Below are 16,146 nucleotides of genomic sequence, written 5' to 3'. Positions count from 1 at the left end.
TGCAATCCTCGACTCGACTTCCTATCTCGGAAGGGGGTTCAGATATTTTTCTGAAATTTGGTCTATATAGGGCGAAATCGCCCGTGAGTTTCATTAGGGTAGGTTTCCCTATACGCGACTGAACGCATCGTCAAGAATTTCAAAGTCAATTTTCTCGACAATAAAGCGCGATATCAAAAAATTGTATTCTTTTTTCTCGACTTATTTACTTATTATAAATCGAAAAGAAAGAGTAACATTTTTTCATATCGCGCTTAATTTTCAAGAAAATCGACTTTGAAGTTCTTGACGTTGCGTCAAGTCGCGTACAGGAACCTAGCTTAATGAAAAATCACGAGCGATTTGGGCGTAAGTGGAATTCGCCCTAAGTAGTCCTTTCAAACATTTACCCAACCCGCGATACTAACCCAATCCCTTAACCACCCTCTTTTTCCGTTCGCTTAATTAATTTTAATAAAAATTCGCAGCTCCGCTAAATATGAAAGTTTAGTTTAATGCACCGCTGGAAAGTATTGGAAAGTCGACTATCTACATAGAAATGCGTACAATGTGGACAAGTTACGACGTCTGTAGTAATGATTTAAATGGTAGCGATGGTATCACAGAGTCCGACTGGACCTTCTCGTATTTCAGCTTGTTTAGAGCGACGCTTTGACTGATTTGATCAGCGGTATGTGTCAGGCCGTAGTAGTCTACGAATAAACCGTCCGGGTCCACCAGGTATATGATGATCGTGTGATCAACCTGGAATGAAACGTAGCCGTCAGTAAACGGAGGAGTTCTGGCTTTACGGAAATAAATTACTGACGATGTAGTCGGCATCCTGGTCCTTGGGTCCATTGCTGTAGTATACCCTGTACGCTTTGCACACTTTATTGACCTGCTCTTTGGAGCCAGTGAGACCAATGATTTTATGGGAGAACTCTTTAATGTATTTGCCTACGATCTCTGGCGTGTCTCTGTCGGGGTCCACGGAGATGAACAGAGGCTGGACTTTGAGTTTGTGTTCCTTCTCTGGAATTTAAGGCGAATTACTGGGATAGCGTGTTTAAAGCTCTATACGAAGAAACCGATTCTATGGTGTACCGAGTTGGTCCACAGTCAATGCCAGCTTCTCGAGTTCGTCCGGGCAGATATCAGGGCAGTGCGTGAAGCCGAAATAAATCAGAAGCCACTGCCCCAAGAAGTCCTCGGACTTCACTAGCTTCCCTTCGGGATCTACTAGCTCGAACGTCCCCCCTATCGCCGCTTTCCCTATTTCGCGCCTCCTCTCGCGTTCCACTTGCAGATCCTTCGTCGCTTTCAAGTAATACAAGTACCCCAGGAAAGATCCCCCCATCACCGATGTGATTAATAAGCTCCTCCATGTGATGGGACTTTTAACGAAGAATTCTCGCTTTTTCTTTGGTAGCGTGCTTATGCTGTCGCCCTGACGCAATGCTCTGAAAGTATTGAAGCATCGCGCTTGCAGGTAATACTGTTCGTAGCTTCGCAGGCTCTGAAAGGGTGCCTGGAAAGCATTCGAAAGAGTAGTGTTCAGCTAACTTGGTAATCGTAAACTGTTTTATCAGTTAAGCCTTAAGGGTTTCCCAAACTAAGTTCCGCGGAACAACAGTGTTCCGCTGAACCTGAACAGGTGTTCCGCGACAAATCGGAAAGGTTTTATACGCTGCAAACGCGTTTAAAGATCTTTGCTAGTAAAAATTTGTACTAGTAGGAATTACTTAACCTAAAAAATGAGCTAGGTGTTCCGTTATAATTTTCGAGTTTGCGAAGGGTTTCTTTGCAGAAAAAGTTTGGGAAATCCTATGTTGAGGTGGTGGCTTAGTGAGTACTTCTCTGATATAAGGACATGTGCGTTTCGTAAAAAGTCGTTCGAAAATGGTACTCACTTTCTTAAAAGCTTGACTAGAACACCTATTTAGTAGAATAAGTGATTGGTTCATTAAACTTGACATTATTTTGGGGACCGAATTCGATCAATTTGAAACTCCAAATAGGTTATGGTTTGACTGCCTCGAGAGGTGTGCCGCTCTTAGGCGCGCAATTTCAAGAGTTGTTCTAAATCTGAAATTCAAAAAATTCTGAAACTTTGTGAATATGTAGGGGATTGCCTCCTGAATACAACGCAATTTTTGTTTGCTGCCCAGATTCACTCGAAGCGGGTGTAATTGACCTCTGAAAATCCGGTTATTTTCCGATTTTCTGTTATAACTCGTAAACTGTAAAATAATTTTTTTCACCAAATGATAGATCTAATTAAAAGAAGTAACTTTCCTCTTGAATTTTTTTTTCTATCTCTTACAGTTCGCGAGTTATGACACAAAATCGGAAAATAATGAATTTTCAGGGCTTAATTTCACCCGCTTTGAGTGAATTTAAGCTGGAAACAAAAATTGCATTGTAATCAGGAGGAAATCCCCTACATATTTACAAAGTTTTAGAATTTCTTTAATTTCCGGGTTCGGGATCTTTCCTCGTAAGATACAATGCATAGATTTTGAGGAAGATTATGGTTATTAGCAGTGACAGATTTAACGGGCGATGGGCAGTTGTCGCCTGCGCCCAGGGATCGGCGAACTTAAGCTACGCTGGATGGAGGGGGAAACACCTACAGGAGCGGTGGTAATGTGTGCGTGACTGACGCAGCCGTGATTACCACCGCTCCTGTAGGTGTTTCCCCCTCCATCAATGTAGCTTAAGCCCGCCGATCCTTGGCTGGGACCCTACCCAGAAGGTCCCACAGGGCCCCATCCCAAAAGAATTCTGATTTTATCCAAACACTATATTTTTTTCTGTACTATTACACCGATCTCGTCTTTCGTAAACTATCTCTTCATTTTCCCGAAAAAATAGGCCCCTCGGAACGTTTGCCACCTGGGCCTTTTTCCTTAAATCCGCCACTGGTTATCACGTAGTCATACAATATTGCAGGAGTTAATAGTAAAAGTATTGTTAAGAGTTTATCACTTGAAAGTTGTTGAATTCACACCTGCGCCCTTATCTGACCTTTTTATTATTTTTCTTCATATCTGAGACATGACAAGAGAAAATGATAGAAGCTTTATTGCAACGCTTTCCCATTCACGCGATAAATACAGGCTTATCTTCACGAAGAAATGCATTGTCCACGTTGCAGTACCACTGATCTTTCCTTCCAGTTCACAGCGGTGTTCGGGGTACAATACTCCCACCTAGACAGTGTATGGATAAGAAGAAAGCGGTGAATTAGAATTCCATGGATCCATTTGCAATGGGGATGAGTTTCAACAAACTTAACATGCCTGTTGCCTTTCTGATCCTCAAGAGCGAGCTTGTTTATCAACAATGTATCTGCGTAAGGATTTTTAATCGCGTCTTCATCGATGAGAGTCTGATACCAAACATGCCCGGCTACAGTTGATTGATCGCTTGACAATGATTGAAACTCCGCTGCTGCGATATTGTAGAAAATCCAGGTGCTTCTCCTACTTAATATTCTGGAACAAATATTTATCTCTTTAAGATTGTTTATTTTAAATGTGACTGATAGATAATATCTATTATCAAAGAATGTACATCTGATAATCGATCTTTTATATGCTGCGCTCTGTTATCGAGGTCTCATCTTACATGCATCGGAGTTTGAAAGTAGTGGTGGAATTGCGCTGGTCAATCCTCAAGTACAATGTGCCCGATGTTCTTGGCGTATCCTCGGATGTGGTCACCGAGGCCCTCAGAGGCTGACCTAGGTAAAGCCCAAGAAAGATGATCAAGCTCGTTGAATATTCAAAGTCATCTTTGTCGTTCGTACCACAGAATGGTTCCTCGCCCCTGGTTGGCAAGTAGTAGATCCCTAAGGGGCCAATATTAGCCCTGTAGCCCATCTCTTGCGTCCACGCTGTGGACTCCATAGGGAAGCACAATCCATTGACGTAGGAGGTTCTCCCTTTCGGACAGGGCCAGGCGATGAACCTGCAAGATTCATTCCCGCCTCCAACGCTCTCCAGGAAGAGTCTCCAGGCCCTCAAGTGGCTGCACGCAATTTCCCTGGTCAAAGTCTCCTCTGGAACATAATCATCTCTGTAGCCTCCGCTTCCTATCAAGAATCTTCGAACGAGAAACAGGGACTCACCGTTCAAGTGGCTGACAACCACAGAGTTCCTCACGTCAGTGCAGCCAGGCTGCTCCCTGCCACCGTTGGGGAAGAAGTCGATGTGGCCGAGAGGCTTCAGCAACCCGAACCCATCAGCGAAGTCCTCAGACCCATCTGTGTGTATCACGTCTACGAGCTGAGCGTCTGTGGCGTCCAGCTTTCGTGCCTTCTCCCTGAACAGGTGGTTCCTGAAGAACGGAGACGCAGGGTCCAAGCCTGTTATGCGACCCAGGAGGTGGCCCCTCTTCTTGAGTACTTCTGAGGCGCAGCCAGCCACGTGGGCCCCAAGGCTGAAGCCGATTACGTGAATGTTTTTTGGTAGAGTCCCTAGGTTAATGGCGTCCTGGAGGACCAGAGCTAATTGGCGACCTACTAGCTCGGTATTTGCCACTGCCGCTTGGTAGGTGGTCGCTGCGCCCCTCGTCCAATCGAGCACCACGACGTTCGCGTCTTCCTGAGGGGAATTCCGTGGCAAATGATCTGTCTGAGACCTAGATAGACTCTAGGTGATAGGACTTTTGGTTTATAGAACGGAGGATCTCAGATTTTATATCAAAAGCCTTTTAGTTTCCATGGCGGAGTGAAATGTTTGTAGAGGGCAGTGTTTGGGTTTATTAGGAGGGTTCCTTTGGGTGAGGCAGGTTTCTTTTGGCTACTGCTGTGATTCAGGTGGAGGATCATATCGAAGGAGATACAGCAGCTCGGAATATATATTCTCTTGGATGATACTACAGCTAAGGATGCCTAGTTCCTAAGTAAAGATTCTCTGAATTACCAGGTCCAATAAATTCCGTATCATAAGAATAAATCCAACATCGCTCCCACTTCCCTTGTACCCATGAATGATAATTTTCAAGGGCTTGCTGCCATTAAATTTGGAGTTCTCCATGGACTGGGAGCGGTCACCATACTGAAGGTTCTCAGGGGAATCCGTCCCCAGGCGGGTGTACAACAGGAATCTAGTCCGAATAACGCTGGGATGTTCCGGCGGCCGTTTCAGCGTCAGATGTGGTAGAGGATCGGCGAAGCAGCCGAGATTATCTGAAAGAAACCTTTCCCTGTTATAAACGGAGATGATGAGAGAAATCTTCTAAAGTGAATACCGTAGCAGATTTTGGGCTTGGCGTCCTCCCGCGTAGCTCCGATCTTGCGCAGCACCGCTCTGTTCCTCGCCATGAGCAGCTTTACTGGAAGCAGAGGAAGAAGCTTAATGAAGACTCCTTTCTTTTGATCAGAGCCTCGTCACTCACCAGAACGTTTCCCCTCCGCGCCCCAAAGGGCGAGGACTAAGAGGGCGTAGAAGACCAAGTGTTTAGCGTGCCGCATCTCGAGTCGTCGAGTTAGATTCTAGTCTCTCAGCAAGCTCGCTGCATTCCGTGTCACCTTCCTTTCTCTCCTTCCTTCCTTCACGTCCCTTCCTCCGTCCTCGGGGTCTCTTTCCTCATGAATATTCCCCGCGCTGCCTGTTATCTTCCTTTGCACCCGCAGCAGGAAACTAAGTGCGGCTGGCCAGACTTCTTCCACCTGGCAGCGAAAGAGCCGCGCGAACCGTCCCTTTGCGCAATTGCCTTTACGCTGGTGAACACGGGGCACACGGCTTGCCATTCGCGCGGCCTCCACCTGCGGTCCACTACGGTAGCGGTGGAACTGCGACCATGGAGGCCACTGCTGTCGCAGCTTCCATAATAGCTGGAGGAACTTGTGCATCAGTGGCTGCTTAGGATTCTAGGAACTCCTGCTTCCAGTTCTCTCGTTGGAGTTGTTATTAGCTTACATGTAGCAGTTAATGGAGACAGTGGCCATTGTTGGGACGTGAATTTTCATGCGCATTGATTGCCACTGTGTGGACAGAACGCACGCGGATAAAAACGCTGCACTTTCCCTCCACGACGATTGCACGATCCCCTTTTGCACCATCGAACATGATGTAATACTTGTGACGTCCAGCGAGCGTAAACAGTGGCTCGTCGACTGCATCGAGGAGTGCTGCTTTCACTCAGAGGCTTCAGCAAGATTGTTTGCAGAGAGTAGATTGGTTATACAGCCTGTTAACGCGCTTTGGCCTACATCTGCAGCTCTTCACTTTGGGAGTCGTTGTATTGGGCCTCTGCAATCCTTGCTTGTAGTGTGCTACATTTCTGTTAATAAATGATAAGCTTGTTAATATTTTATTTACGATGGTGGCTGTATCTTGAGAAAGTCTTGTAAGTTTTGAAATAAAATTCCCTGGAGTTTTCCTCAAATGAGGAAAAATTTGGAGACAAATGTCTACAGTTGAAGTACTCGTAGTATAAAATTGATTTTCTAGTTTCATTAAAGTGGGAGCGAAATAGCAGACCTGTTGACTTTTCTTCCAGTTTGCCGGACAGAATGATGAATGACTCTGTTCCTTGGATAGTAATTGACTACGCAGACAGGTCCAGTTCACTGTAGAATTTTCAGAAAATAGGAGGGAAGCTACTGTAAAGGAGAAAGTTTCGAAGTGCAGGTTGTGTTTAAGTCTTGGAAAGTCGCCTGACTTTATTCTCGAAAGGTCCAGCAAACCGGACAGACGAGTTCTCCATTTACAATTCATATTTACGAACCTGCCCAATCGAACCCGCTTTATCCATCTAATCTGCATCTTTTGGAAATCGTTCGAAGATACTGATGCAACGACAGATTGAAAAACAGAATTTTATATTTATCTGTGTCTTTCGAAATCTGTAATCTCTTGAAATAAAACGAAATGCAAATGGAACTAGAAATAAAGAAACTCGACTTTTGTTAATTCCCATGTCCTGTTGTCCTCAGCGAAGGTTCCAGCTTCTTGATTCTAAAAATTCTAGAATAATTAAGGAAAACGATCTCTATGGAAAGATTAAAATCTAGAGAAAAATTTACGAAAGGATTATTACAGGAAAATCTACCCCTCTGCGGGAAAAACAGCGGAGAGACAGAGGACTGTTCACCAGTTCAGAGTCAGAAGGGCATATGTCGACGCACTTTCGCGCGCGAAATTTCTATTTACATTTAAACGTATCTACGTTAGTTTTATTCTCAAATCAAGAATTTTTTATTCGTAAACTCGCGATCTTAACTATTTATATCATTGTGATAATCTAAACATGATGGATTCTGAGCTGATATACGTTAATACTTTAAATTCTTTAAATCTCGAGGGAGTGGCACACGGTCAACTGAATTGTTATCTATATGCAATTCATGTTTGTTGATATTGTTCGACGTTCTACCTCCATGTAGACCAATGATGATCGCTGGGCCCTCCAAACAAATTTCCTTATTTTTATCAATGCCCTCCGCACGGTCATGGCTTTAAATTTGCAAACGATAATTTCATAATCTGGCCACTCTTCGCGACTATATATGGAGGAGACACTTTACATACAGTTAATTGGTTCGAGATCCCTTGCGCATCGCAGAGATGTATCGTTCAGCAACAATGCTCGCGATATTTTCCATTTTCTGCTGCGTCGCGACGGTCACACTCGGCGTGCCGCTCGAAGAAGAGAATTACAAGCTAAGCATCCACACCAGGGTTGCCTACGATGATTCGAAATTCCTCACTTCTGCGCCAAACCCTGTAAGTAGATTCTTTCAATTAACATCGACACATTCCTTGAATATCGCAGACTGAGTGAGCAATTCCTTAAGGGGGGAAAATTCAAAATAATTCAAAAATTTATTAATACAATTGTCAGCCGCTTTGTTTAGAAATTTGCTGTACGGCGTGCAGCATAGCGGCTGTTCTATTTATCCGAAACAAAAAACACAAAAATATTTTTGTTCTGTAGGAAATTGCGCAGGTAAAGATATCGACCTGGAGAAAGAACTGCGAAATTGACAAAATGGCGGTAGTTTGGAAAAAATGAATTTTTTTTATAAAAATCGATCATATTTTCAAACAACCGCCATTTCATCAATTTTGCAGTTTTTAAAAATACCCTCACAATTTGAAATGAATCTTCTGCTTAGTTTCCAAAAAAACACTCATAAATTTTTATATGATTTTGCACTCATATAATAGCACTCATAAAATAGTTTGGGGTTCCCCCCTTAAGCTTCAGTAGCCACCTTCTCGGGGGAATTGAAGAGGCCCGATCCCCCAAGACCTGAAAGGGTAATTGACTCAGCATTAGCTTAACTCCTTCTCTCCTTCGTACAGCAAGAACGAGCAGAAAAATTAGGGTACAGTGCTGAGACTCACGAGGCGACCACAGAGGACGGATACATCCTGCAACTGTTCAGGATCACAGGATCAAAGAAGAGCCCCAAAGCCGAGAACAAGCCTGCCGTGCTTCTGCTTCATGGACTCCTTGACTGCTCCGCCTCATGGCTGCTCGCCACACCTGAAAAGAGTTTGGGTATGTCAGAAAAGAATAAGAAGAATATAATAAACTATCCTCAACATTCAATCCGATTCTTAGGCTACCTATTGGCTGATTGGGGATATGACGTGTGGTTGGGAAACGCACGTGGCAGTAGGTATTCTAGGAAACACAAATGGATGACCACGCAGGATAAAGAATACTGGACGTTCAGGTAAGATATTCGACATTAATTACTCTGATTGAAATCAATAGAATAAAATGGAAAGGTTACGTGCAAGTCATGTTTTCATGTAGTTGGCACGAGATCGGGATATACGATCTCCCAGCGATGATCGATCACATCCGGGAGGCGAGCAAGCAGGAGAAGATCTTGTACGTGGGCCATAGCCAAGGAACCACTGCGTTCTTCGTGATGGCGAGCGAGCGCGTCGAGCAGCAGGCGAAGATCAAGGCTATGTTCGCTTTGGCGCCAGCTACATTTATGCCTAGAAACACTAACCCCTTCATCAGACTCCTGGCTCCCTTTGCTGATAACATCGGGGTAAAGTATGAGAGGCAGTGGCGGATTTAACAGGGCGGTTGAAAAGCAGTTGCCGCTGGGCCCAGAAGGCCCCCCAGGCAGGGCTGCCATCCGTCCGGGTTTCCCCGGATTTGTTCTGTTTTTTAGAGCGTCCGGGGACTTCCGAGTGGATTTTCTGCAGTGATCTGGGTATCTTGATGCTGCTCGCTCAAAAACTCATAAATACTTTATCTTTATTTCTTGATTGCGGTTACAGTCTGTAATTTACAGAAATTTTTGTCTTGGGATATCGTTCCTAATATAAGAAATATGTAAAAGTGTCCGGGTTTCAAGTAGAAATGTCTGGGGTTTTAATACTCTATGTCCTACACTCCGTTCCATATAAGAGCGGACCTGCGCCCCTACCGATTTGCGACCGATCTGCGAAGCTCCCACAGATCTGACACACGCGATTGGTCGTGGCATTTTTGCGATTGGTCGTTGCACTTTCCCTGCAAGCTTCCTACCAATCAACAGTATAAAGTGGAATGCAGTGTAGATTAATGATTTTACGGATGGCAGCCCTACCCCCAGGGCCCCATTTCCAAAAAAAAATTATGATTAGGTATAGGTATTCAAACACTACATTTTTTTCGTACTGCTACACTTGGCCCGTTTTAAGTAAACTATCTCTTCATTTTCCCGAAAAAAATGGGCCCCTCGGAACGTTTGCCACCTGGGCCTTTCGCCTTAAATTCGCCGCTGTTGAGAGGGTATCTCTAAGAAGTTACACTTCCAGTGACTGAAACGAAGTAATCATTTAAAAAATTATCGTCTCACAGAAACTGGCAGACCTGATAGGCATGTATGAGTTCATGCCGACAGATGAGTTGATGCAATCTCTGGCACAATTGGTGTGTGGCAATGAAGCGATTACTAAGCCGCTGTGCGAGAAGATGATAGTCCACTTCATTGGAGCTAATGAAAGAGACCTGAACCTGGTAATCTGATACATCTATTATTTCATGGATACTTCCTAGCGTTCCATAATGTGACTGGACGATCATTTATGTGTAGGATCTTATACCCGAGGTGCTGAGATACGATCCTGCTGGTGCGAGCACCAGACAATTTGTGCATTATGCTCAACTTATCAATTCTGGTTAGTAAAGTCACTTTGGTAAGCGGAACCGCAGGATGGTCTAATTTCGGCTCCTTTCCCATAGGAAAGTTTCAACAATACAACCATGGCTTGATTGATAACTTGAAGAAGTATGGCACAATCTCTCCCCCTGATTACAAACTACAAAACATCGAGATACCTATTTACCTGCACTACAGTAGCAACGATGAATTTGTTCATACATTGGTTTGTATCTTCCACATATTTTAAGCTTATATTATCGTTTCTGTATGTGATTCGACGCTTCGTTTGCAGGATCTGCGCACATTGTACAGAAATCTACCCAATGCCCAGAAATTCCTGGTTCCAGATCGGTGGTTCACACATATTGATTTCCTTTGGAGTAATCATGTTGATACTATGGTGTACAACAAGGTGCTGGGTCTCATGGAAAGGCACCGCTTCTAAATCTTCCTGCTAATGGCACGAGGTCGATTTCTTTCACCCTCTACATAATCCAACAACGTTAAATCCTAACTGTTCTCTCAGGAAAACTACATGCATATGTAGAAGAGAATTATTTGTGTGATTGACAAGTGTGCAAAGGGCTCTGAGAAATAAATTTTACACGAAGTCTCTGGCATCTTTTTATTTCCATACTGTTTCCTAAATTATCCGGAAAAGTCTATCCTAATTACAAACTTTGGGCTCTGCAGAAATTAGTCCTTAAAGTTGGCAGTGATTCCCAACTGGTAGGTCTCTAAGTGTTTTCTTGGGGATCGGAATTTTTTTTTAATATTATTAAGTTAGAATTATACTCTGAAATATTTATTTTTAATGTGTTTTTTTCTTTAGGTAGAGGCTAAGAAATCGCCAAAATTACCATGACGTAATTTAAGACTACCCCCAAGGCCTCCTTCTTTCCCGAGAAGAGCTGGAACCAGAAGAAGGCGCGTCGAGCTTCGGCTGAGAACCAAAGGGGCGTATCTTGGCGCTCTTTTCGCGCGCTAAACTCTCCGTCGATTTAAACCCCCCCGCGTCATCAAATCAAATAAATTCCACACCAAATTCGTTCCTCCAACGCCTCAGCAGATACTGCGATGGTAAATCTTAGCGACTTGAATACTTAAAGTAAACAGCGGTATTTTCCAATTTTTGCAACTCGATGACGGCGATAAATGTTACCTACATCGAACACCTGCACGTTAATGATCCACTATCTGTCTTCACTTGGTAGTTGGATCCTCGATAAAACTTCGCTTGTTGGAATTCCGTTCATTGTTTACCCGCGAACAAGCCCGATAAGCACGCATTCGAGGCAAATGTATCGTGAAAAATGTAATAATCGAGCGATCTTTGCATTGGTTTGATCACGGATAGTATGGCTGCTTTGACATCTTGTTCGATAAGCGCGCAATCAGGGCATTTCCCGTGCAGATATATCTGGAGGAGTGCTTTATATAAAGCCGTTCGGTAGGAGATCATGCGTGTTCCGCCCGGGTCTATCGTTCTGCAACCATGCTCGCGGTATTTTACACTTTCTGCTGCCTCGCGGCGGTGGCACTCGGCGTGCCTCTTGAAGAAGAGGATCACGAGCTGGACCTACAGTCTAGGATCACCTACGATGATTTGGTGTTCCTGAATCCTGCGCCAACCCCTGTAAGTAGATTCTATCAACTGCTTTGCGAAGACTCGGTGAGTAACTCCTTAAGGGGCCGGTCTAGAGCCCATAAAAATAGGCGATCTTCAGGAATTAATTAAAGGAAGACTACAACATATAATGTAATGAGACTTTTTGCATTGTATTAGGGATGTCTTAAGCTATAGAAATATATTTTTTGTTTTATAATTAATCCGTGGAGACGGCACTGGGGAGGCGTTAAAGTCGAGGCGTCAAAAAATTCATCCAAAACGGTGGAACCTGTAGCACCTAAACCATTGGTCTGAAATAAAAAACAATGCCAGGATATTAAAGGGCGTGAAACTCGCTCGTGGACTTAGCAGTAGAAATTACAAAAAATTTCATTTTTTTTGAAAAACTAACGACACTTGAAATTTGAAATCACTTTTTTCTTATATTTTTCGTCCTCTCAGCGCCTTTGAAAACTACAAATTTTAATTTTTTTTGTCAATTTTACTGCTTTCTCCACGAGCCAGAAGTATATTCTTCAAAATAAAAAGGTTGAACATTCGAGAAATGAAATACAAAAAATCGATTTTTAGGTCGGAACTCCCCTTGAACGTCGGTAGCTATCTTTTTGGGCCCATTGAAGAGACCCGAAGCCTAGTTAGGCATTCTTCGAAATTTTTAGTCGAAGATTCTTCTATTTTTATAAAAATTTATTCGAATAATGCCCCGAAGATTTGAAAGAGTAATCACTCAGCGTTAGCTAAACATCTTCCCTCCTTCGCGCAGCAAGAACGAGCAGAAAAAGCAGGGTACACCGCTGAGACTCACGAGGTGGTCACGGAGGATGGATACATCCTGCAGATGCACAGGATCACGGGATCAAAGAAGAGCCCCAAAGCCGACAACAAGCCTGCTGTGCTTCTGGTTCATGGTCTCCTAGACTGCTCTGCCACGTGGGTGCTCTCCTCTCCCGAAAAGGGCTTGGGTATGTCAGAAAAAAATAAACCCCCGGTTGCAATCTTATGACAGACTGAAGAGTACTTGTAAAAAGCACTGTAAGTGCCAAAATTAAATTTGTTTCTCTCTATATAGGAAAATTTAATCTTGGGGGAGCCTAGTTGAACAAACAAAAATATTTTTAATGGATATTCAATAAAATTCAGTAGGTGATTATAAAAATTCATTTAAACAATAAAATCCAGTTTTCTGTTCTTTTTACAAAGCTATTGAATTACTTCAGTCGCGGTTACATTAATCTTATTTTTTCCTTTTTCTTTTATTATTCTGTCTGTAGCATAAAATTTGATATTTGGCACTTGAAGTGTTTTCTACAAGGACATCTCAACCCCAATTTTTAGGCTTCCTACTGTCTAATTGGGGGTACGACGTGTGGATGGGAAACGTTCGCGGTACTAGGTACGCCAGGAAGCACAAATGGATGACCACGAAGGATAAAGAATATTGGTCGTTCAGGTGAGATCCGCGCTCTGAATGAAAATTCTCATTTACCTCCAGAGAGGAAAGGAAGAAGCCTTAGGCTACTATCAACGATCAATCACGGTCAAGATCATTGATACGCAGCTGTAATTCCCTGCTCCCATGATCTCAATGGCGTCACAGTGATAAGATCGCGAGATTACAATCGGTGTACGATTGAAACGGATTGTTATGTTTCCATGAAGCTGGCACGAGATGGGATTGTACGACCTCCCAGCGATGATCGACTACATCCTGGCAACGAATAAACAGCAGAAGATCCTTTACGCAGGCCACAGCCAAGGGTCCACCGCGTTCTTCGTGATGGCCAGCGAACGGCCAGAGTACCAGAAGAAGATCGCAGCCATGTTCGCTTTGGCACCTGCTACCTTTATGTCCAAGAGCACCAGTGTCTTGTTTAAACTATTGGTCCCCTTCCGCAACGACCTCAAGGTGAATTAGTAATCAAGATACCATGAAATCTATATCTCTCAAGAGCTCTTATCCCCGGCATAATTATGGGGGAGACTCGTGTAACTCGACGAAAACGAGGCGAGGTTTGTGAATTTTTTTCAACGAAATGGTACAATGAATTTTCCTGTAACTTTTAGGATATTTAATTGAACATCTAAGGAAGTCGAGAAAAAGTTTTTTTCTGTAAAATAATTCGTTTATTGTAAACTGTGGAGGTATTTCTATTTTCTTCGTGTCCTCGGCGTTGAAATAGTGAATGAAGCGATCTATATGAATTTTTTTCAAAGAATTGGTACAATGGATTTTCTTGAAACTTTTAGGATATTTAATTGAACATCTAAGGAAGTCGAGAATATTTTTTTTTCTGTAAAATAATTCGTTTATTGTAAACTGTGGAGGTATTTCTATTTTATTCGTGTTTTCGGCGTTGAAATAGTGAATGAAGCGATCTATGTGAATTTTTTTCAAAGAATTGGTACAATGGATTTTCTTGAAACTTTTAGGATATTTAATTGAACATCTAAGGAAGTCGAGAAAATTTTGTTTTCTGTAAAATAATTTGTTTATTGTAAACTGTGGAGGTATTTCTATTTTCTTCGTGTCCTCGGCGTCGAAGTAGTGAATCAGCGTGCAGCCTACCGTTCGTTGAATTCTCTTAAAACAAAAAATCCAGGGTATTTCACATTCTTTATGAAATTACGCGTCGGATGAATATAAATACGTGAAAAAGATGCAAAATTGACCAACTGGCAGGTCTTTAAAGAAAAAGTTGTGATTTTCACAACAAATTTTCGCCTTTATTATCTCATAGGAGTAATTCAAATTAAGAATGTCATTAAATATGATGCTTGATTCTGCGAGGAATGTATTAATCCACATGCTTGCGCAGGGACAAGTCATTTGGTTGAATAATTTTTTATTTATGCTGCACGCCGATTCACTACTTCGAAAATACCCCCACAGTTTACAGTAAACGAATTATTTTGTGGAAAACAAATTTTTTTAGACCTCCTTAGATATTCGACTATATATTCTAAAACTTTCAAAAAGATCCATTGAACCATTTCTTTGAAAAAAATCACGAAGTTACACGATGCCCCCTCTTAAGTAAATCTACCAGAATAAAAACAGTCAATAACTGAGGTGCCGTAAAGAGCTAACTAAAATCATAAGGCTACCAGAAAAATCCTAGTCCAAAGAAGCTTACACTTCCAGCAAGAGAAAGGATGATATAATTAACCATTCCAATGAACTTGCAGGCACTGACAGACCTAATAGGAATGTACGAGTTCATGCCAACCGGCACATTCATACAGGAGGTTGCCAAACTAGCATGCAAGGATGGTGGGATTTTACAACCACTCTGCTCAAGTGTGATATTTCTCATCGCGGGACCTGGTGATGTAGAATTCAACAAGGTAATTATTCAAAGATGTCTCCATCTTAATTGGAAAATTTTTATCGATAAAAGTGTTTTTGTCACTTAGAAGTAAATTCCCAAAGATGCGATATTTCCTGACCTGGCCAAGGTGGTTTAACCCCGTAATTTCCTCAATGGTATTTTATTCACAGACCCTTATATCCGATATCGTGCAATACGATCCCGCTGGCGCGTCCACTAGGCAATTCGTGCATTACGCTCAACTTATGAACTCTGGTTAGTAAAAAAAGAAAAGTTACACCCACTATAGTGATTGGGGACCATCGAGGGGTTAATGCCGATCTGTTACTGCAGGGAACTTCGAACAATACGACCACGGGATTGCTGGTAACTTGAAGAAGTATGGGCAGATCCACCCCCCTAAGTACAATCTGGGAAGCGTTAAGATCCCCGTTTATTTGCACTACGGTAGCAAGGATGTCTTCGTCAATGTCAAGGTCTGTACAGTGTTTATCTTGTTTTTGGATGAGTGCGTTATCTAATCTTCGAATTTATAGGATTTGTACCAGCTCTACAAGGCGCTGCCCAACGCGCAGAAATTCTTGGTCCCGGCTACAGCATTCACCCACCTTGACTTCGTTTGGAGCAAGCGCACGGACACGTTGGTGTATAACAAAATTCTCAGTCTTATGCAGAGACACCGCGATGGTTTGGCTTGAATTGGAGTTTCTACAAGATCGGCACTCTGTCTGCACAAAAATTCTGAACATCCTTCTTACAAGAAGTAATGGAAACACAAGTGTCTTTTATGCAGAGAGTCAGAGCCACCCTTAGCACCGGGCAGGCGGGACCCTTGCCCCGGGCCCCGCGCTTAGGGACTTCATTTTGTAAAAATTAAATGAATTAAGTATAATTGTCAAGGTATCAATTTTTAGATTTTCGGCAACGCATGAAGTAGAGACGTAAGGCCATCTGTTTTCAATTAGATGTTTTCAATAATATCGATTTTTGCCCCGGGCCCCGCAAACCCTAAGGACGGCTCTGGAAGAGAGAGAGTGACGAAATGTATAAACGAAAGAAGAAATAAAACTTTTTAA

The 16,146-nt window shown here is 42.8% G+C and overlaps 4 protein-coding genes across 7 annotated transcripts; 2 read left to right on the top strand and 2 right to left on the bottom strand.

Annotated features, from left to right (window-relative positions):
* Positions 1–468: 468 nt before the first annotated feature.
* On the bottom strand, positions 469–2,045 carry Scox (Synthesis of cytochrome c oxidase). The gene is made up of 4 exons (XM_076827405.1): positions 1,893–2,045; positions 1,087–1,510; positions 809–1,014; positions 469–744 (listed from the first exon to the last, which is right to left on the bottom strand). Exons 1-4 carry the CDS (start codon positions 1,956–1,958, stop codon positions 559–561), a joined length of 882 nt encoding a protein of 293 aa, XP_076683520.1. The 5' UTR covers positions 1,959–2,045; the 3' UTR covers positions 469–558.
* Positions 1,970–6,619, bottom strand: LOC143376760 (pancreatic triacylglycerol lipase). Of its 3 annotated transcripts, none has more exons than XR_013087149.1 (9): positions 5,386–6,619; positions 5,239–5,322; positions 4,911–5,176; positions 4,115–4,589; positions 3,794–4,045; positions 3,613–3,727; positions 3,285–3,479; positions 2,993–3,194; positions 1,970–2,067 (listed from the first exon to the last, which is right to left on the bottom strand). XR_013087149.1 is itself a non-coding variant. In XM_076827402.1 (9 exons), the coding sequence occupies exons 2-9, from the start codon at positions 5,459–5,461 to the stop codon at positions 3,110–3,112; spliced, it is 1,548 nt and encodes a 515-aa protein (XP_076683517.1). In that variant the 5' UTR covers positions 5,462–6,273; positions 6,474–6,603; the 3' UTR covers positions 2,812–3,109. The 3 variants fall into 3 exon arrangements, 2 of the variants coding, with proteins under 2 accessions (XP_076683517.1, XP_076683516.1); XM_076827402.1 differs by lacking the exon at positions 1,970–2,067 and having other exon boundaries at positions 2,812–3,194; positions 5,386–6,273; positions 6,474–6,603; XM_076827401.1 differs by lacking the exon at positions 1,970–2,067 and having other exon boundaries at positions 2,812–3,194.
* Positions 6,620–7,562: 943 nt separating this feature from the next.
* On the top strand, positions 7,563–15,867 carry LOC143376761 (lipase 3-like). Of its 2 annotated transcripts, none has more exons than XM_076827403.1 (8): positions 7,563–7,718; positions 12,505–12,703; positions 13,077–13,191; positions 13,401–13,647; positions 14,928–15,086; positions 15,241–15,325; positions 15,404–15,546; positions 15,607–15,867. In XM_076827403.1, exons 1-8 carry the CDS (start codon positions 7,578–7,580, stop codon positions 15,766–15,768), a joined length of 1,251 nt encoding a protein of 416 aa, XP_076683518.1. In that variant the 5' UTR covers positions 7,563–7,577; the 3' UTR covers positions 15,769–15,867. The 2 variants fall into 2 exon arrangements, with proteins under 2 accessions (XP_076683518.1, XP_076683519.1); XM_076827404.1 differs by lacking the exon at positions 7,563–7,718 and adding an exon at positions 11,574–11,747.
* Positions 7,984–10,716, top strand: LOC143377066 (lipase 3-like). The gene is made up of 8 exons (XM_076827977.1): positions 7,984–7,989; positions 8,301–8,499; positions 8,563–8,677; positions 8,761–9,007; positions 9,808–9,966; positions 10,043–10,127; positions 10,192–10,334; positions 10,404–10,716. The coding sequence occupies exons 1-8, from the start codon at positions 7,984–7,986 to the stop codon at positions 10,554–10,556; spliced, it is 1,107 nt and encodes a 368-aa protein (XP_076684092.1). The 3' UTR covers positions 10,557–10,716.
* Positions 15,868–16,146: the final 279 nt, after the last annotated feature.

This window comes from Andrena cerasifolii, chromosome 15 (assembly GCF_050908995.1).
Source record: "Andrena cerasifolii isolate SP2316 chromosome 15, iyAndCera1_principal, whole genome shotgun sequence".
NCBI classification, from domain to species: domain Eukaryota; kingdom Metazoa; phylum Arthropoda; class Insecta; order Hymenoptera; family Andrenidae; genus Andrena; species Andrena cerasifolii.
Note: the sequence above shows the minus strand (reverse complement) of the source record. Positions and strands in the feature narration are given on the sequence as shown.